This window comes from Puma concolor, chromosome B4 (assembly GCF_028749965.1).
Source record: "Puma concolor isolate L17-30 chromosome B4, mPumCon1.1.hap2, whole genome shotgun sequence".
Classification (NCBI taxonomy): domain Eukaryota; kingdom Metazoa; phylum Chordata; class Mammalia; order Carnivora; family Felidae; genus Puma; species Puma concolor.
Window position 1 is genome coordinate 130,666,484 of NC_141673.1, and position 21,230 is coordinate 130,687,713.

At 50.9% G+C, this 21,230-nt stretch overlaps 1 protein-coding gene across 10 annotated transcripts in view; it reads left to right on the top strand.

The window, feature by feature from the left end:
- Positions 1-21,230, top strand: part of FRMD4A (FERM domain containing 4A) — a 612,063-nt gene that overhangs the window by 568,836 nt on the left and 21,997 nt on the right. For all 10 annotated transcript variants that reach the window (XM_086714883.1, XM_086714885.1, XM_086714889.1 and 7 more), the window contains 5 exons: positions 7,622-7,755; positions 11,489-11,611; positions 15,135-15,363; positions 17,957-18,013; positions 20,451-20,688. In XM_086714883.1, the coding sequence (XP_086571009.1) occupies positions 7,622-7,755; positions 11,489-11,611; positions 15,135-15,363; positions 17,957-18,013; positions 20,451-20,688 (781 nt within the window). The remainder of the gene's footprint in view (positions 1-7,621; positions 7,756-11,488; positions 11,612-15,134; positions 15,364-17,956; positions 18,014-20,450; positions 20,689-21,230) is intronic.

Consider the following 21,230-nt stretch of genomic DNA (forward strand, 5'->3'; position numbering starts at 1 on the left):
GAACCATGTGAGTTACCCATAAACAGTAGTTTGAAATGGATATCGAACTTAATATTTTTATTAGATACTGCTGCTAATTTTTATAGTCAACTATTCAGCCCCCCCCCCCCCCGTTATATTTGTCCTCTCCACCCATCGTCGAAAGTGCCCCTGAGCAGTGAAACGGCCCCACAGTAAAACTGTCGCAGAGATCCCTACCCGCCACCCAGGTGCTTCCATTCCACTACCCATTCAGGTGGACTATAATTGCTGAGCCCGAAGAGAAGTTGTCCAGGCATATGTTTTTCACATTAAAAACCCCCTTTAATTCTTGGAGATGGTCTCCAGAGATCACACGTTTAACCCGAAAAATCCGCAGTGTGACAGCATTTCCCATGGCCTCTCAGGACATCTTTTGTGTCAGGAACTCCTAACTGAGGACTCATAAGGAAAATGCCTGTCTGTTCGTCACGAGGAAGAGTTGAGACCTCTCCCTCATATTTGTTCCCGAGGTGTCAGCCAAAACTTTGCCTCGCAGCTTTTAACAGATCGGCTGGGAATACGCTTCTTCATTTTCTTTTTCCTTGAAGACTGAAACAAGACAGATTGTCCTTTCCTTCCCTTCCTTTTAGGATAACAGATTTCTTTCTTCCTGGGGGGGACTGTTTCAAATTTCCCCGCTTTTCAAAGAGGAAAGCACCCCTTCTGTCTCCCGAGATCAGGGGGCTCTTAGTCAGGATCCCATCTGTGTAAAAAAGAGATGAGCCACAGTTCCTGACAATGTGTTCTTCAGGGGATGGTTACTCACATCCGGTGCCGAGCGGCCCGGGGTCTTTGGAAAGATTGGAGCAAATTCTCCATCGCAGCTGAACGAGGATATCCGTGCATGTGTTTGCCGGCTGGAGGGGAGCTGGTGTTCCCCACCCCCACATCCTGCCCCAGGCAACTGGCTGCCCACCGGGTGAGGTGTCCCCCGGCTGGAAAGTAAGAAAGTGAGGGAGGCTGTTCCTCCAGAGCCGTGGGACAGGTTTTTACCACATCTCTGCCGGGAACATCTGCGGCGCTGGTCCCATGGTATCAGTAACGCCCTCAGAAGATTCCCAGATAGGCACCAAAAGCGACTTTCTGGCCTTGAACGCATCAGGCAGGTTCTCTGGCTGTGGCTGGATGGATAGGAAGGGTCCTCTGTGAGGTCCGGTTTTTCCCTCTTCCCCCATCTAAATTAATCCCTAAATTATTAGTGACCTGTTTCTATCAAAATTCTTTGGATTCAGGTTGAAACATAATAGTAAAGAGCCAAGGGGCGCCTGGGTGGCTCAGTCGGTTAAGCGTCCGGCTTGGGCTCAGGTCATGATCTCGCGGTTTTGGAGTTCAAGCGCCGCGTCGGGCTCTGGGCTGACAGCTCGGAGCCTGGAGCCTGCTTCGGATTCTGGGTCTCCTTCTCTCTCTGCCCCTCCCCCACTTATGCTCTGTCTCTATCAAAAGTAAACAAATGTAAAAAAATAAAATAAAATAAAATAAAAATAAATAGCCCAACCCGAAAGATTGTGTTTTCAGTCTAGTCTCCTGCAAACATACAGTTGACAGCAATAACCAGGAAGGCTCCCTGGGGCGCTGATCTGATTGGCTGGCAGTGGAGCACAGAGAGCATTTCAGCTGATTAGACTGGAGGTGAGAGCTTCCTGGGTGGATTACCTAGTTGGCCCTGAGGTGAGGGCTCCCTCCCGTATGCTGTTCCCTCTATCCTTCAGGTGGCCTTGCTGATCTCCGGCCTCTTCCTCATAGGCAGCTTTTCACCACCCACCCCACCCCATACTCTCTGAGGGTCGGGCCTCAGGTGACATCGAATCACCTGTCTCCTCCACCACCACCCCTGCCTTGCTCACCGATGCTTGTTCTTCAGTGGCTCACCCGAAGAACCCCTCGGCTCCTTCTCCCCCTTCCTGCGGCCTGCGTTTTAATCCACGCGGGATGTGGGAAGAGTCTAGGGGTGAAAGGCAGATATGATTGCGCACCACACGGTTCTCCTACTGCAGCAGCCCAGCAGTGACCAAGAAAGAAAGTTCCTGCTCCCCTACCGTTTCCTTCCGGGTGTGAGGAGGACCAAACAGAGCCACCCAGCTGGAATCCCAGCCCTGCCTCCCTACGTCCTAGTGACCTCTTCTGCGAAAACGGGGATGATGTTTTGGTGAGGGTTGTGTGAACTGTAGCACAGGGGAAACTTCTGTCAGGAGTCTGTGAAAAGCCACTCCCTCCCTGGTTCCCTCCCCACCCCTCACCCCCACCCCCCCCCCCCCCCCAGTGTCCTGATGGACAGGGCAGTGGTAGTACCTGCCTCCCACCAGCCTTGCCCGCCTCTTGCCTACCCGCTAACTAGCCTTCCTCTTGTACAATTGGCGTGCCAACTCCCCATGAAGGCCAGAAACACTGTTGAGTACAAAAACTAATGCTCATGTAGCATCTGTTGTGTCCTAAGCTCTCTCAGCATGTCTGAGGCATTCTCTCATTGGTTCCCCCCAACTTGTGAAGAAGGTCCCCTTTCCGTTCCTGTATCTCAGGGGAGGAATCGGAGGCTGAGAGGCCTTGTGTCACGTTGCCAAGGCCCGGCGGCTAGTGCGTCGCAGAGCTGGGACACACACAAGCCCAGACCTGCTGACTCACCCACTGGCTTGTAGACTTGCGTCTTCTTCTACTTCTGTCTTCTGGGTGTGTTTTCTGAAGAATATTCACCTCACCCCTTCCAGAAGCGTGGTGCTGCTTCAAACTTCGGACAACCGGGTGTTAACGAATTACTTGTCTCTTTCAAAACACACTCCTGTCACCGCCGCTTTCTTTTTTGCTCCCGTACGGATTCATCATGTGTGTGGACAGCCCTTTCCAAGTAGCACTTGGCTACTGTTTTGTCAACCCATAAAGTTTGAAACCTTGCTCTTCTCGGATGGTTCCAACCACCCTCCTACTTCACTGATCCCAAAGATGGCTCAGAGTAACTGCTTTTTTAGCATCCAAACTTATACACGTGTGCTTTGGTCTGTCGATAAGATGGAGAGGTAACCCGGCCCTTTCAGCGCGGGTTGATAATTAGACGTTCCCTTCCAGTAACTGAGCGTGGGACCAGAGTTGGCCTAGTGTTTGTCTTATCCGGAGGTGGGGCTGGTCAAGAGGAGGGAGGTTGACACTGTGTGTAAGGTTACTTTTGTGACAATTGAGGAAAGGACTGAAGGAGACAAGAGGGAGGTACTTAAGTAAGCTGTTTGTTAAGTAATAAATTCCCCGTGTTTGGAGCCATCTTGGAGGTTGGTTAGTTAGTCATCTTCTGGATGGGGACATGATGGCTCCAAGAAGTTAGTGACCCCGAGGTCTGACACCATTTCATAGCAGACACGTGATGGAAACCCAGGTCCTTCCTTGTCCATCACTGCTCTTCTGAAAGATAGCAGCTTTACTTCTCTATAGCTTCCAAAAGGCGAAACTAGCAACCTCAGAGTGATCCATTTGCAAAGGCGTATAGGTGTTCAGATAACCAGCAATGGGTAAATCATAGCAACAGAGAACTTCTGTATCTTTCATCAGGTCAATGATTTCTCCATCTAGAATCATTCTTTATTCATGAACCTTTCTGTTGTAAGACTCCCATTGACCTCCCGAGGCCCTTCCCTGATTGAATTTCTTCCTTTCTTCCAGAGTCATTCTCTGTCACTTGAGGAGAGTAAGAGTGAATCCGTGAATCCCAACCCACTCGAGGCTCTCTTGCTGGCCTCCCTCGTATGTGTCCCCCATGACAGGGAATGCCCAAGGGCACCTGTGGAGGGGGTAAGAAGCCCCTCGGCATCACAGAGACCTGGGGCTCCTTCCCCTGATGCCCCTGAGTTTCCCTCTGTGGTACTGTTACTTGGGTACCCTTGCCGCTGGGCACTTGGCCACTTCATCTTGTGGTGGCCATGTTTGCCTGGTTCCGGGTAACAGCCCCACAGGCTCAGAACCTTTCCCCAAGGGTTTCCTTTAAAGAAACATGCCCTGGGAGCCTCTTTTCAAATGCATAAAACAGATAAATACAGAACTCCCTGGCCCAAGGAGCCTGGAGTGGGGCCCCTGAACCCCGGAGTCTCCTTGACCTTGTTCCCACCCCCATGTGCAGTGGCTCCAGAAGCATAATTTGCAGACTCAGGGGCTCAAGAAACAGTTTGAAAATACTGCCTTTGTATGCTGAATTGCAGAGTGAGGTCTTTTCTTGAGCAAGAAGGAGGAGGTAGTTTCAATGGTCTCTTTCTTTCTAGTTCTACTGTGTGTTTCACTCCTGTTAAATCTACCCGAGATCTTGAGGACTTACCTTTTCCAGGCACAGTGATAAGTGCTGTATGTGCGTGGTCTCGTTTAGTCTTTGCAACAGATTAAGGAGGGCGGGTCATTTGCCCAAGGTCGCACAACTCATGCGTGGTTTAGAGCCCATCAAAGCCAGATCTGTTTTACTGTCTACTCACCATCCAGTTACCGCTAAAAAAAAAATCTGCATGGCCAGGTCAGGGCCAGCTCAGTTACTTTGTAAAACTTTTACTTGGTATAGTCCTCATAAGGCAATTTTCAGAAAAAAGGCAGGAAACAGAGCCAGCCAGTGTTGGTGGTTTCAGATAAAGATAAGGGCCTCTTGAGCCATCCACTCTGTCTTATGTGGGTTTGGTATTTGGACTAATTATAATAAATAATAATAATTTAAGTGGCGCTAATGAGCCCTGTAATTCAGCACCAAAGCTGAGAGACCAGATCATCCAAACATGTTGTACTTTGTCTCCCAGAGTCCAACGTTCCTGTGATTTCTGCCATCCTTGGACACACTGAATCCTCAGACTTAATAAATCATCATTTCCTATCGAGGGGTTAGGCAGGGGTGAATGGGAAAACAGTGAATTTTTCACTGGAGCTAGAAATCCTTTAATCTAATTGGGTCCAGGTTTCCCCAGGCCTGTTTTTTTAATTTATTTTTTACATTTATTTATTCTCGAGAGACAGAGACAGAGCGTGAGCCAGGGAGGGGCAGAGAGAGAGGGAGACACAGAATCCGAGGCAGGCTCCAGGCCCTGAGCTGTCAGCACAGAGCCTGACGCGGGGCTCAAACCCATGAACCGTGAGATCACGACCTGAGCTGAAGTCGGACGCTTAACCGACTGAGCCACCCAGGCGCCCCAGGCCTGTTTTTTTTTTTTTTTTTTTTTTATTAAAAAAAATTTTTTTTAACATTTATTTATTTTTGAGACAGAGAGAGACAGAGCATGAGCGGGGGAGGGTCAGAGAGAGGGAGACACGGAATCTGAAACAGGCTCCAGGCTCTGAGCGGTCAGCACAGAGCCCGACGCGGGGCTCGAACTCACAGAGTGTGAGATCGTGACCTGAGCCGAAGTCGGCCGCTTAACCGACAGAGCCACCCAAGCGCCCCTGTTTTTTTTTTTTAAATCTGAAGTCTGACTTCTTCCCAACCTTTACTTCACATCGTTACTAAGCTTTAGATGATGGAGCAGAGGGAAGCCCATTAGGTGTCCCTGTGTCCTCCATTTTGATTGGTGACTGTCGCCACGAGAACCAGATTAAGATGCCGGACAACTTAGCTGTGCTTCCTTGGGTGGGTGTACCCTAGAGGTAGCTGAGTACTGACAAGCGCAGGGTAATTGACCTACAGAGGTAAGAAAACCTGAGCCGTATCAGAAGGGGAGACTGTGGTATTGTCCCAGCGCTGTGTTGCGTGAGTGTAACAGCTTAATGTCTGACAACCATGAGGAAATGGGAGCCTTAGTAAGAGTCAAGGCTCTTTGTCTGGGTTTCTGATTGAACTTGGAGTCCTGCAACTGAGCATGACGAAACCTGGGGAAGAGCTGCAAAAATTACTGAAAGTTTAGAAGGCAGGCTCTATAACTTCTAGGTGCTCACAGGTATGAGTTCTCTTTACCAGGCTGAACTGCACTTTAATTATAGCATCCAAGTTTATGGCTGATGACATTTATGTGTGTTTGTTCCAGCTCGTATTTATTAGCTACTGTGGAGGCATAAAGGTGGTACATTCCTGCCGTGAGAGATCGTCTCTATTTCAAGCTAAGATGGGGTGGGGGAGAAAAGTAAAAAGCCCAAGTTGGAGTCAAAATGTACTTAGCCATAAGACTCTTTGAGTATTAGGGTTATAGGAATCTACCTGCATGGTAACTGAGGGGTAACTGAGGGGGTAAAAATGGGGTTTCTTGCCGAAAAGACTAAGTAAGAAAGTATAGAATAGTGTATTTAGAGGGATGATGTGAGTATAGCAGAGCTTTGTGACACAAAGGCATGAAAGACCTTTCTAGACTTAGGATTCTGAGATGCTCTCTTTACCCTTGGAAGAGAACAGTTGAGTCTAGCGATTTCAGTTGCATTGTTCTCGCATCTGTCATCTGATCGCTGAATTATCCCAAAATGTTCCATATGGAAATACAATCCCTACCCACCTCTCCCCAGAAAATCCCGCTGGAACTTTTACTGGGATTGCAAAGATTGTCTTGTTTAATTCCTGGAGCACTGACATCTTTACATCAGGCTTCCAATCCATGACCATGGTAGACCTCTTCATTGTTCCTCCGCAGGGTAGAGTTTCACTGTAGAGATCTCATACATCTTTCACTAGACTTACCCCTAGGTATTTGGCGTTGTTTGATGCTCTCGCAAATGGCATCGTCATCCAAGCCCCTGGAGCGCATACCTGATAACACCTGTCCGTCTCTGTGGGCATGAGAAGCAAAGTAATTATGAGCTTCTCCATTCCCAGGGCGTCGGTGGACCTTGTTGGAACCCACCAAGGTAGAAATGCAGAATAGCTTCACTGCTGGAAACCCGCTTCAGAATGCAAAGACTGTGGCCCGGAAAGTGTTTTTTTGGTCCAACCTACATTCCTCCGGTTGGCATTCTAGCTTATTTTCCTTTCGAGTTTGGTTCACAGTTTGCCTTCCACCAAGATTTCATATCCAGCTGTCTGCTGCTTGAATCGTCACACAGATACTTCCACCCTGCGTGGTAAAATACGTATAACTTTCGTCAGGAGGGATTGTGCTCGTGATCCAGTATTACGTTAAAAAATATATAATGAAAATCAAATTTTATTCCTAAAATCTATGCACTGAGATAAAAAGGTCAAAAGAAAAAAGTGTAACGGTGGTTATCTCTGGGGGACTTACTTACAGACTACTTTTGTACATGTCTCGATTTTCAAGTTTTTTATGAGAAACATGCAACCTCTTTGAACTTTTTAAAGGGAAAAAAGGAAATTAAAGGTGTGCATTCAAATGACTGGCTTGGACTGAACTTCCCACTTCACTGTGTAAAGGCTATCAGAACACGCTAGTGAATTAAGACAGGTATATACCACATATCTTGAGATAATCAAGAAAGAGAAACTTCTTTTTCAGGGGTGTAAATTTCCCTGCCAGTCCTCTGGGCAGCTGTAAACTCCACTGAGGGCCAAGAATTGGCTCCTCGCACCTGGGACTCGGCAACACCTGTTTTATGTCCCCCTCCCATGATTCCTGGGCGAGACCCACCTCCCCAGTATGGGCTCCAGGGAGGTTCTCCGCGGTCCAGATGTGTCTCCCCCTTCCGCTGCTCTACTAACCCCACTGTTTATTGACAGGTTCTCAGGAATCCGATAGCTCTCAGTCGGCCAAGAAAGACATGCTGGCCGCCTTGAAGTCCAGGCAGGAAGCTCTGGAAGAAACTCTCCGCCAGCGGCTGGAGGAACTGAAAAAGCTCTGCCTTCGAGAAGCTGTAAGCAGTTCACGTTTTGTGCGTGTGTGTCCTCCTCTGTCCTCACCTAGTTAGAAAAGGCAAAGCTGGGGATCACACGGACAGCATAAGAGGGAGGCGGGACCTCTCCTGGACCACAGATGGGGGACACTCACAGCCCCACCAGTGCTCTGTGACGAACAGGAGTGGGCCTTAATGAACCACTAGGACAGCAATTAAAGTGGCTCTGCCCGAATCCTAAAGGGGACCCCACTGGAACCCAAACGACCGTAATGGCAGTCCCGTATAAGTACTCGGTGCACCGTAGTTGATAAGGCGTCTCCTCCTGTGATACTCGCTCAAGGGATAGACTGGCTTGCCACCATGTAACTAAAATTTTTGTGCCTGAGTTTATGGCCATGGTGGTGCTTGTTTGTCTTGATTATATTTCACATTTATCTTGGGAAATCCTATTGAGAGACCTCGGTGGAGCTCAGCAAGGAAACCAAGGTTTCACTTGATATACGATCCCCTTTAAAACTCATCATCTGGTGTTCCTTTCACTTTTTCTTTAAATGAAGTCTTAGTCTGGTGAGATTTTTAAATTGTACGGAAAGCAATGCTTCCTCAAGCCTCTCTCTATACACCAGGCTCGAGTTTCCTTGGGATTTTGGCCCTGTGCCCCACCCCCCCACTGTCTGTATTTGTTTAACATTTATTTATTTTTGAGAGAGAGAGAGCACGAGTCGGGGAGGGGGCAGAGAGAGGGAGACCCAGGATCCGAAGCAGGCTCCGGGCTTCGAGCTGTCAGCACAGAGCCTGACACGGAGCTCGAACCCACGAACCGTGAGATCATGACCTGAGCCGAAGTCGAACGCTTACCCAACTGAGCCACCCGGGCACCCCAGAAAAGTTGGTTGTTTAATTCATTACTGTGCGTGGGTGGGGGGGGGTGCGTACACACACACATGGATGCGGGCACCCTGGGGAGGGCGACCGTGCTCAGCTTAACCTTATACAAAGAGCTCTGTTGGTGAAACGGTTCGGAATGGGAAGCAAAAGAGGTTCCTGAGCTGACGAGTGTCCTCCCCTCCCCTCCCCGCCCCAGTGCCTTGTCGCAGGAAGAGTGAAACAAGGGGCTATAGAATGAGATCGCATTACTTTTCATCTTGGCTTAATTGCGCGCTGGCTTGATTTAAACCCGAGCCTGCTCGAAGCCGACCCACATGAGCACAAATGCACTGCAAAGCTTTGGAAAGCAGCCGGCCCGGCCAGGGGATCTGCTCCCTGATAGTCTTAGCATTAGCAACCTTTTTATAGAGACTGTGCTGAAAGCAATGAAAAAATATGGGCTTGGGTGTCTGTCTGCATTTAATAATTTGTAAAGCCTTGTTTTGTTTTTAGTAAAGGAAACGTCCCTAAACCCAGCAGGGAATCAGCATCCGAAAATTGGAGAAGCCTGTCAGGGCAAAGTTAGCATGCATTATAAAGGTCTCACTGTCTCTCTTAAAATAAAAGCAAAATAAGGGAAACCGAGCTCCCGCTTCTTAGAGTGTCGACACCAGCAAACAAGTTGGGTGGAAGAAATAACCTCTCAGGAAACAGATTGCTTCTGTGCTTGCTCAGCCAGTCTCCCGACTCCCCCGCAGCGAAGGGGCGGGAGAACTTTCTCAGTAACTGCCCCACTCTTTGTCTGTGTCACACACACCACACACCCTCAGCTCCCTCTCGAGGAGCCCCGTTTGTCCGCTGGGGCGCCAGGCGGCCCAAATGCCGTGCAGTGCGGCAGGATGTAAGCAGCGTAAGAGAAGAAGGAACCAGGCCGACCCCTCCACCAGAGCTCAGCTCGTTAAAGCGCCCCTGCCCCGTGCGGGTCTGGCTCCACGTGAAATTAGACGAGTCATGGAGAATGAAGGGCTTGACTCAAACGCCTTCAAGGGGATGGTGGGAAATCAGTAGCCTCACTTTTGAATCCAGTTTGGTGCAAAACTACAGACACTTTGGGGTTCTAAGTCAAATGGCCAGGTTAAATCACGTTCCCCTCCTTTTTCTAAGTTTCAAGGTAAAAAAACGAAAAGTCCTAAGAATATAGAACCCCCAGTGTATTGTGTTATTTATAGACAGGCTTTTAGGGAAGCAGATAAAAATGTTGCAGAATAAACACAAAACTACTTTGGAGACATTTGAACTACGTTCCCTGTTTTAGAAAACAGGGAAGAAAATCGCAGAGCATTTCATACTCAGTAGTTGGCCATTATGTTGTGAAACGCTTACAGTGAGGAGTTAAAAGTCCAAGAGTTCATTTCCTGGTCGCCTGAACACAGAAGGAAAGAGACCCAGGAGAGGGAGCTGCCTGTGCTTATACATTCACACACACACACACACACACACACACCCTAGTCGCACACACACCCCAGTGCATCCACATCCACAGCCTAGTGCACACACACACCAGTACACACACACCCAGTGCACACACATACACTCCAATGTATGCACACACACATATAGCAGTGGGGAAAGGCCAGATCAGTCCTCCTATTAGAAAGTGGGTCCAGATGCCTGGGCGGCTCAGTTGGTTGAGCGTCCGACTTCGGCTCAGGTCATGATCTCATGGTTTGTGGGTCCAGGCCCTGTGTCGGGCTCTGTGCCAACATCTCAGAGCCTGGGGCCTGATTCATATTCTGTGTCTCCCTCTCTCTCTGCCCATCCCCTGCTCGTGGTCCCTCTCTCAAAAGAAACATTATTGAAAAATTAAAAAAAAAAAAGGTGGGTCAACACCTGGGGTCCCACGTCTGGGGCTGTCCCACCCGCCGGCCACTCATACTGGGCTGCCTGCACAAAAGCTCTTTGTGCAGACGGACAGCCGAGCTCTTCTTATCAGAGCGGCCCCTGGAGTCTCTGTGCCCTGTAGACATGGACTGACGACTGGCAACCCGGGGCTGGGCTTTGCCTGGAAGCGGACCCTGTGCAGTGGAGATGCACAGTGGCCGTCCCACGTTCTCCTGGTCCCTGGAAGTGACCCCGTGCTGTTGATGCCCTGGCACTACCAGTGGAGTAGCCACTGACTCAAATCTGATCTTTATGCCCAGACGTCATCCCTACAATGGAGCCTAGTTCTAATCCTGAATCATCCACAGACCTCAGCATCAGCCAGGATCATTGTCACTGTGGTGATCTGTCAACTAAATTCAGTGTCCTCATACTCACACAGTTAGATTTCTAGAGCTGAGAACACATAACAGATCTTTTTTAATGCCCTTGACAGTAACATAAAGTTTCAGTTTCTATTGAAACTCTAGAAATCCGTTTCTATTGATTTTTTGGTTTTGGTTTTGGATTGTTTGGGTTTGTTTTGGGGTTTTTTGTTTTTTGGGTTTTTTTTTAGAGAAAGTGAGAGCGGGGGAGGGCCAGAGGTGGGGGGTGGGGGAGAGAGAGAGAGAATCCCAATGCAGAGCCTGAAGCTGGTCTTGAGCCCATGACGCTGGGATCATGACCTGAGCCAAAATCAAGAGTTGGATGCTCAACCGACTGAGCCACCCAGGCGCCCCAAAGCACATCGGTTCTGTAAAGAAAGGACTGTTCTTACAGTTTTTCTGAGACATGAAATTGCGTTTCAGGAGCTCTTAGGTGCGTCACTAAAGGCGACTGTTGCGAATCTGTGCACGGAATCCATGCACCAAAGTGTGCGTGTGTGTGCACACGTGCATCCTGGAACTCAAGCACGTGCCTTCCTCTGATTTCTCTTCTCTCTCCTGCTCTTGCACGTATGCAGGAGTTGACAGGCAAACTGCCCATTGAGTATCCCTTGGACCCGGGGGAGGAACCACCCATCGTTCGCAGAAGAATCGGGACGGCCTTCAAACTGGATGAACAGAAAATCCTGCCCAAAGGAGAGGTGTGTCCTTGATGTTGTTGGATTCTGCCACGTCAGCCATATTTGTCCCACGTGTTAGGGCTTCCAGACTTTCTGTAACCATTTCTTCATTCTCCCTGATGCCAGATGCCTTTTCCCTTTTGCTCCGGGGTATCTCACCTTTTAAGCTAGCTGGTTAGTCAGTGAGGGGCTCCCCTCCCTAGGATTAGTTACCTTGCTCCTCTGTGAACGGGGAGCCAAGTGTGTGGCTGCCTGCTGTGTGCACAGGGAAGCCAGGTGTGCTCCCAGGGGAGACAGAGGCAGGACGGAGCTGGGGACGGGAGAGCTCTTCCTTCCTAGAATAACTCTGTGCATGTTCGTGCCAACTTGGGGGTCCTTCCTTTCACTGATTCTGGACTGATCTATGCAGGGACAGGTAAGGAAGACAGGGCACCACGCGGACTTGTCAGTAAGCATTTTGATTTCTGTGGAGGTTGTGTGTGGAACAAGATAGGCCTGTCACAAGTGGCTACGTTAAGCTTAGGAGAACATCCCAGCAGCACACACGTGGGCCTGTCTTTTTAAGGACCTCCCGACCCTTTGTTACTGGGAGCCCAGCACAATGTGGAAGAAAACCACCAGAGAAGCAAACGGGTGCAGGCACCCCGTTGTCGGGGGGAAAGACAGCAGGGTCTGCCCTCGGTGGCCTTAACTTCACCTTGCTGCGAAAAGTGCTACCAGACTTTCAGCGAGATGCTGGGCCCTCCTAATGTCACTCGTCTGCTTTTAGGGGACCCACTGCTTTTAGCACCCACTGCTTTTAGGGGACCCAAAAAAGCTTTGCTTTTTCATCCTCTTTGGCACTAAACGGTGGTGGGGGTCTGGGGCTGGAGAAGTCAGGACTGGGGAGGGAGGCGGGGGGAGGGTCTTGGGTCTCCCTCCGGTTAATAAGCTATCCAGCCTCAGACCAAGAGAGATTCAAGGCCAGGCAAACCTTTAGGCCTCAAGGCCATGTCCAGGAAATGTCTTCCCAGATTTATTTTGAATGAAGCTACTGATGAAAATGCTCTTGAACAGAGGGCTTAAAAGAACAGGCATCAAAGCCAATGGAGGAGGGAATGCCACGTATGTGTTTAAATGCACAGACTCTGAAAAGTGATTGGGGGGAGCTCACATTCTTGTGTCACACCCGCGGTGGGTGAGTGTGAGGGTGAATCCCGAGGGGACACAAGTGCCCTGCAGCCGCCAGCAGGGGATCAGTCTGAGATTGGCACTGGCGGGTCCCCGGGGGACTGGCGGACACATCAGAAGCTTCATCCACATCACGAGCTGCTCTTCCAGAAGATGAACTTCCCAATCCTTACATCTCTGAGCCTGAGAAACACTTAACTTGCTACTTAACACCTGCTTAATCGTGCTCAGCGACCAAGAGTTGCTGAGCAGAGAGGAAACAGCGGAGATGCATGGCTGTGGGTAGGCCCTGGATTTTATCGGGGTCAGGACGAGGTGGGGGGTGAGGGTGGGTGGGATTCAGGAGACCACCTGGTTGGGCATTTTTCAAATCCGGCTGTCGGCAGGATTGCCTGAGAACTGCCATGCCCTTAGGCCGGACAGACGCCTGGCACTAAACTTACAAGAGCAGACCCCACCTTAGCGAGTGCACCGTTCTTCCCGCAGCCCCGAGGGCCTTCTCACCAGTGGCTCCCTCACACTGTCCAGGAAGAGAGGACTGTCCTTTCCTGAGAAGCTCATGTGCAGCCCTGTCTTCCTTACCTGTCCCTGCATAGATCAGTCGAGAATCAGTGAAAGGAAGGACCCCCAAGTTGGCACGAACATGCACAGAGCTATTCTAGGAAGCGAAGAGCTCTCCCACCCCCAGCTCCGTCCTGCCTCTGTCGCTCCTGGGAACATACTTGGCTTCCCTGTTCATGCAGCAGGCAGCCACGCACTTGGCTCCCCGTTCACACAGCAGGCTGCCATCTGGACAGGCAGCACCGCGGCTCTGTGCTCGTCTCTGCTGAAGGGGCGAGAGTGCGTCCTGGGCTCCCACACTGGGGCGGGTCTCGGGCCAGGGCTCTCCTAACCACCCGGGAGCAGCTGCTAGCAGGAGTTACCCGCACAGAACAGCCTTTGTCCTCGGTGACTTGTTTGTTTCAAGACCCCGGGCGGGAATCCATTTCCATATTCTTCTCCCTCCGGGGAACAAGTGCAGCCAGCCCTGAAAGGAACCGGAAGGAGTTTATCAATCTCCTGAACAGTTCTGTGTAATCTTCACCTCCTCCTCCCTCCTGGGCCCCACTCCCCTCAACAGGAAATGAATCCGGCTAAGAGTTCTGTGTTGGATGGAGGCTGTCGGCCTGGTGCGTGCCTCCCACAGGCGAGCCTTTTTTTTTTTTTTTTTTTTTCAACGTTTATTTATTTTTGGGACAGAGAGAGACAGAGCATGAACGGGGGACGAGCAGAGAGAGAGGGAGACACAGAATCGGAAACAGGCTCCAGGCTCTGAGCCATCAGCCCAGAGCCCGACGCGGGGCTCGAACTCACGGACCGCGAGATCGTGACCTGGCTGAAGTCGGACGCTTAACCGACTGCGCCACCCAGGCGCCCCTTGGCGAGCCTTTTTTTATCCGGCCCTGAGCTGGAGAGATCTGTCCATCCCGACAGACGTGGTGATGGGTTCCCACGTGATTAGGTCGCTTCCTGTCACGTTTTTGCAAGGCTGCGGATCGCCTGGGGCAGGATGCACGTGTGGCCTCCCCGGGCCTCGCGGGCAGGTACTTGAACACCCCTCTGCCGAGCAGCGGAGAGGCGGCGGGGAGCACGCCATCCCCGTTCAGCCGCTGCGTCCGCCAGGCTGTTTTCTGGCAGCCACAGCCGGCAGGCCGGAGGGAGGTGCCCCAGGGGAGGAAGGAGAGCGCCCCGAAGCAGGGCTGCTGCGCCCCCCTGTCCGCGCCTCCCAGCCCAGAGCTGCTGAGAACAAGCAGGTGTGGGCACAGCTGGAGCTGGCACGAAGGGCTTCCGAGAGACATCCCGGTGAGCGGGGTACGTCCCAGCACAGAGGGCTCAAAATACGAGAGACAGAGGGCACGAGTGCGAGGATGGGGAGTCACACACGTGTGAGCTCCTGTTGGTGAACCCACCGCACGCCCTGCCCGGGATGGTGAGAAGCGCCAACCAGACAGGCTCCGAATTTCCACGAGGGCTTGGTGTCCACGAACCTTGCAGTGGGGATGGTGGTAACCAAGGCAGGTGGCCCCCCGCCTGCAGCAGGGGAATCTGCTTCTCAATGATGCCACCAGTGGAGAGACCGACACTTGTCTCCTAAATGTAACGGGAGCCAAGAGTCTCGAAAGTGGGGGTGCCCCGGGCACTAGCTGCCAGAGGTTTTAGGAGAAGGGCCATTGCAGGGTCAGGCGAGGTTGGGGCTAGGCCCCGGGCCTTGCTGATTTCCTAGGATGCGTGTCTCCCAAAGAGTAGGGCTCGCTGGCCCTGGGACAGGGGTGGGGAGGCAGGGTCCCCCTGCCCCGCGTCCCACTGAGTGTAAGCCCGTGTCTCCCTCCCACAGGAGGCCGAGCTGGAACGCCTGGAACGGGAATTTGCCATTCAATCCCAGATTACAGAGGCCGCCCGCCGCCTCGCCAGTGACCCCAACGTCAGCAAAAAACTGAAGAAACAAAGGAAAACCTCTTATCTGAACGCACTGAGGAAGCTGCAGGAGATCGAGAATGCCATCAACGAGAACCGCATCAAGTCTGGGAAGAAACCCACGCAGAGGGCTTCGCTGATCATCGCCGGTCAGTGCTAACTAAGCCCGCTCCCCACAGGGGCCCCTGGACACTGGAACCAGCACCAGCCCCGAGAGCGGGTCCACAGCTGGCTCCCTGCATGACCTGCGCAAGCTGTTTAACCCCCCGTGCCTTATTTTTGGTCCAGAAAGTGAAGCTTATAAGGCCCGGTAACCAGATAGGAACAACACAGAGTGTTCAGGTCCACACAAGAGGATCCCACAAACCGAGCTGTCTGGATGCCTGTCCGCTGTGCCCTGGGAGAGCCAGCAGCTGTGAGCTACATGCTCTCATCGGCCCTCACCGGGAGCTAGGCTCAGCTAACCGTGCCTGCCCAGGTTCTGATGTCCTCGGGGACCTGATCACCCTGCCCGTGTCTGGAAGGAAAGAGGGTGGCTGGGGTCCGCTGCGAGCCAGCACCCCCGCCGAGCCTGTGTCCTCCACAGACGGGCTGTCTCCAAGGGCCCCCTGTCCCAAAGCCAAACCCCAGGAGGACTGGGCCACCCCACTCTGATTGTCTAGAGTCCTGAGGTCACGACTCCTGGTCAGGAGGGTTTAGAAGCTCGGGTGATTACATTTGGCAAATGCTAGAAAGAACCCCCCCCCCGAATCCACCCACGGCCGTTGAGTCCCCCAAACTGTTTTAATCCTTCTTCCCTATGTCAGCAAACTCTTTGAAACCTACATCAGATACTCCTTCATGGTTTATGCATGTTGAAAATACTTCTTCGGGAAGATAGAAAGTGGGATAGAGGTGACCAGGGGCTGGAGGGGGAGGTGGAATGGGGAGTTAGTGTTTCATGGGTACAGGTTTTGTTAGGAAAAATGAAAAAGTTCAAGGGATGGTGATGGTTGCACAGTAGTGTAAATATACTTAACAGCACTGACCTGTTCAGCTAAAAACGGTTAAAACAGTATATTTTGCGGCATGTATATTTTACCACAATTACATACGTATAAATCATATGTACTTATAACATACGTAGAGCACAATTGTGTAACCTTAAAATGTGGGCAAACGAGGGAAGCAAGGCTCTACCAGGGCCTCTGACCCCCAGTTGCCCCATCCCACCAAACAATACAAATAAAGTAACTTCGTACTTTAGAAAAACAAGAGACTGTAAAAAAAAAAAAAAAATCCTTTCTTCTAGGAAATTTGGAATAACCATCTTTCCCCATCCTGCCCTGTTGGCCTTGGCCAAGACTTTGTCACTTGCTTGCCCACGTCTTAACAGAGCTGCAGTCAGCCAGCCTTTCTCCGTCTGAGGCCTCTGTGAGACCTCCTTGGGGAGGCCCAGCTCTGCAGAAACCTCCAGCACGGTCACCAGAGCCAAGTTTGGGAGGGGTACCACAGGGACAGACCTGTCACTGGTCGGCCCCAGAAGAGCCTGGTTCCCTGCCTGCCCGGCCCAGGCAGTTCTGTGGGCGCTGACAGCAGAATTCACATTTAAACAAGTATCTGTCCCAGCGACACATGGTCCCATGCAAATTTGCAGCCATTGTTTTTAAGTGCTCAAGAATATACTTTATTTTGCCACCGCCTCAAAATGTTTCTGCCACGCTTGAATTAGAGGAATAATTAGAGGAATAATTACAGTTCTTCTTAGTTCCTTAGTCTGATGTTTTATTTCTTCTCTTCTCTTCTCTTCTCTTCTCTTCTCTTCTCTTCTCTTCTCTTCTCTTCTCTTCTCTTTTCTTTTCTTAACATTTTCCGAGAGCAAGAGAGACAGGGCATGAGTGGGGCAGGGGCAGGGAGAGAGGGAGACACAGAATCGGAAGCAGGCTCCAGGCTCCAGGCTCCGAGCTGTCAGCACAGAGCTTGACCCGGGGCTCAAACCCACGAACCGTGAGATCATGACCTGAGCCAAACTCGGACGTTTAATTGACTGAGCCACACCGGCACCCCTGGTGTTTTATTTCAAGAGCTAAAACACTAAACTTGGAACTTCAGACTGGGACCTTTGCTCGTTTTGAACAGAGCATCTCCAGACAAACCACTCCCCCTCGGTGGCCTCAGTTTCCCCAGATGTTAAGAGGGGAGGACTATTTTACTGGCTCCCTCTTGGGCACGTTCTCATGGTTAACTAGTATCTATAAATATAAGCTTTGAAGAGATAGAAGCTATAGTTAGCAGCCTGCGTTCACCACTAACAACTTAAGAAGTTTACGGAGAAGACATTTATTGCCACAAGACCAAAGCCAAGTCCTTAGCTAGTTTCACGTGTACCAAATACATAGCAGTTCACTGCCTTTGGTTGGGTTGGAACACGCCCTGAGATCGGGCCGGGACAATGATGTGGCTTAACCAGGCTGGGCAGCCTTTATCCTGGATATTAAGCTGCTCGGCACGGCAGGGTCCAGTGAAACAAGTGCAGATACACAAAGACTGGCACATTGCGGTGTCAGGAGCGAGGGATGAGCTAATGACCCACCCCAGGGACTGTCAAAGGAAGTGCCAAACAGCATTTTGATTGTACTCCGTGTGTTCTTTCTGATTAGAAAGAGGAGGATGTGGGACGGTCCCAGACGTATGATTTTTACAAGTAGGTCTTTGTCTAAGGGATGGGCTGAACTCATAGACTCTTGCTCTTTCTCTTCTCAGATGGAAATATTGCCAGTGAAGACAGCTCCCTCTCAGATGCCCTTGTGCTAGAGGATGGTAGGTTGCCCGTTTCCTGCTTCAGAACTTGGACACAGATTAACGGGGATTAAGCTGTATGCAGTCTGGCACAGCCCGGTGGGAAGACCAGAGCCAGGCTGAGGTGACAGCAGGGTGCCCGCCAGTCCCTGGTTCGCAGCACTCACCCATTTGGGGGTAGGTGGGCACCGCGTCAGCTCGGGTCTGTAGGAACTTCGGCATTTACCATGGCCCAGAGGTAGGAGGTGAGGTCCATGAACGGTGTTCTCTGTTTTATAGTTGCCAAAACCGCATTAAAAAAATTTTTTTTTAGTGTCTATTTTTGAGAGCGAACACGCGTGCACGAGGTAGGGAAGCGCAGAGAGAGGGAGACAGCATCCGAAGCAGGCTCCACGCTGACAGCAGAGAGCCTGATGCGGGGCTGGAACTCACAGAACCGTGAGATGATGACTGAGCCGAAGTTGAATGCTTGACCAACAGAGCCACCCAGGCGCCCCACAGTTTTAACTAAATGCCATGTGCAGTTTCCTTTTGAGTATTCATAGTTTCTGGAGGAAAGACATGGTCTTTGGTTGGATCACAAGTCTAAGATTGAAGCCCACTAGGAAAGCCTGAGAGTAGCAGGAAGAAAAACCTTTCATACCTTCCTGAGAAATCTTGAAAACGAAAGAGAAGATGTCCCTTTAGATTCCTCGTCAGGCCTTGAAATTGTCTTCCTGTTCGCCATTGACCTCTGAAAACCCAGCGGTTATCAGGATATTTTCTTGGGAAATTCTTAGAAAAACAGAACTGATCCCCCACGCCCACACCACCACCACACACAGGGGTAGGAAGAATTCGAGGCACAGGACCATCTCTGAGAATGTTCCTGTGGGTTTAAATCAAAACTTGGGAGGCCAGGACATTGACAATATGGAAGTCTATTAAGTGGCAGTTAATTTTTCTGCCCTTTAGGAAAACCTCAGGTGGGCAGTGCTGAGTGGCTGTTGAGACAGAAAACCTTAAAAGGTCTGCCCGACACATAGTCATGATGGGAATTGCAAGGATGAAAATAATTGCTATTGATGTGGGGAAAGGCTGGCAGGTTGTTTACCCAATGGTCTTGGCCCTGCTGTTAGCAATCAGGTCATAATATTTTTGTCGTCAGCATCGTTCTGCGGGTGGGGAGGAAGCCAGGCTGCGGGGGAGTAGGGAGAGGGGCTTTTAGTACGAGCAGATCTGGCCTGGTTTTGGCCTCTGTGGACTTCAGTCTCTCCAGACGAGGGAACAACAATTGAGCGAGATTCCTTGGTAAGACAAGAGTTGGGGGAGGTACGTGTTGTTGTTGGCTAACGTGGGTGCATGGATGGCGACTAGTTTCCTCCTGTGTTCCGGACCCCCTAAGGGGCATCATCGCCTCAGTTGGACCATTGCAGGCTTGCCCCTCCTAGGGGCTCTTTGCTTTACTGATTTGAGGGGCAGGCGCATAATAGATGCTGGGTTTCAATGTTGGGGGATGGAGAATTAGGCTTTGGATAAGAATATGAATTGTAAATGGACTGCGGGGCCAAGTGAAAGGTGGTTGGAGCTTTTGGGGTTTGCTTCTGTGTATTTTTTCCCTTCAGACCCGGCCCTCTGCCTTCACAATGAGCACTGAGTTTTCCCCCCCCTCCCTCCCTGCTCACTGCTGTTCCCTCACCCCCCCCCCCAGTTGTCCACCCTGATTATCTTCCTTAACCCCTGCCTCGTCTCTCTCCCAGCCTTGCCCACTCAGAACCCTGATGGTTGACTAGCTCTCACACAGGATTTTCATCCTGACCCCTCCGTGCTTAGGAAGTTCCAGAGTCTTCCTAGGGCTTTCAGACCACATTCCCCACTCAGCCTGGAATCAAAGAAAAGCAGAGAGAGTAGATCCCTAGAACCGCCAACAGATAATGACACGGAACATACATAACTTTCTTTCATTTTTTTTTTTCCTAATAAGTATTTATTGAGCATCATTCCAGGCACTGAGGTGATAGAAGCAAACACAACAGAACCCTCCTGGAGCTGAAATTCCCCCAGACCAAATTAGACGCTTAAGGTCTATTGAATGAAAACTTTACAACATGTTAATGACTATGTTTTGCTCTTTGGTATGAAGCAGTCATTTGCTGTTGGGATTTATTGGCACTCAGGCTTTACTCCATCTGTAGCTAATCAAAAGTGAAACTTCTCTCCCCATTGAAGGCTGCTGCTTGAAGTTTAGGTTTGGTTCATTCTGGTTTGACTTGTCTCGGCAACTGGGGAAACCATGGGGTGCGCTTGTTGCCTGGACGGACGCCTGTCTGGATTGTGGGGGGCGGGGGTGGAATGTGGTCATTGAGCGGACGCCTGTCTGGATTGCAGAGGGGGGGCGGCTGTGGGTGGGGGTGGGAGGATCTGTCTGGGACGGTGGGAGGGACCCTTGCTCAGTTCGTCTCTCTCCATCTCTGTGCAGAAGACTCTCAGGTCACCAGCACACTGTCCCCCTTACAGTCTCCTCACAAGGGACTCCCTCCTCGACCACCGTCACACAACAGGCCCCCACCTCCCCAGTCCCTGGAGGGACTCCGGCAGATGCACTATCACGGCAGCGACTACGACAAATCCCCCATAAAGCCCAAAATGTGGAGTGAGTCCTCTTTAGATGAGCCTTACGAGAAGGTCAAGAAACGTTCCTCCCACGGCCATTCCAGGTGAGCTGGGTCGGGGAGATCACATGAGCTCGTGGGAAAAAACAAAGGGCTGTCCCAAATAGCACCCACAAGTTTCAGAATCCGCTCCAGCTTATTCCCTCCCTCCTGGGGTGGCCTTAAAACAGTGCTGCGCTCGCAGCGCCCTCTGCTGCTGACCCTGTCAAGGTGCAGATCGGTCGTGCAAAAGGGAATGGGGGTTTGGGGCTCACAGTGTCTTGGCAGATGGTCTTAATGTTGTGAAATGACACGGAAATTAACGAGGGAGGCCTAGGCAGTGCCCTTCTGAAAAGGCAAGAGAGAGTCTACTCCCAAGGAATCCCAAAGTGGTTCAGAACCCTACAGCATCATCCAACAGGATTCCAGGGCCAGACAGCTGTAATCTTAGCCGTGCATTATCAGCTCATTACTCAGCTGATACTGCAGAGAGATTTTTGGAAGGCATTTTGGTCTGTTTCTCTGTTTTTCTCATTTCCTTTAATTACACCCTTTAAAGCTCCCAGTGGCTGTCCAGACAGGTAAATATTTGTCCGCTGGAAAACAGA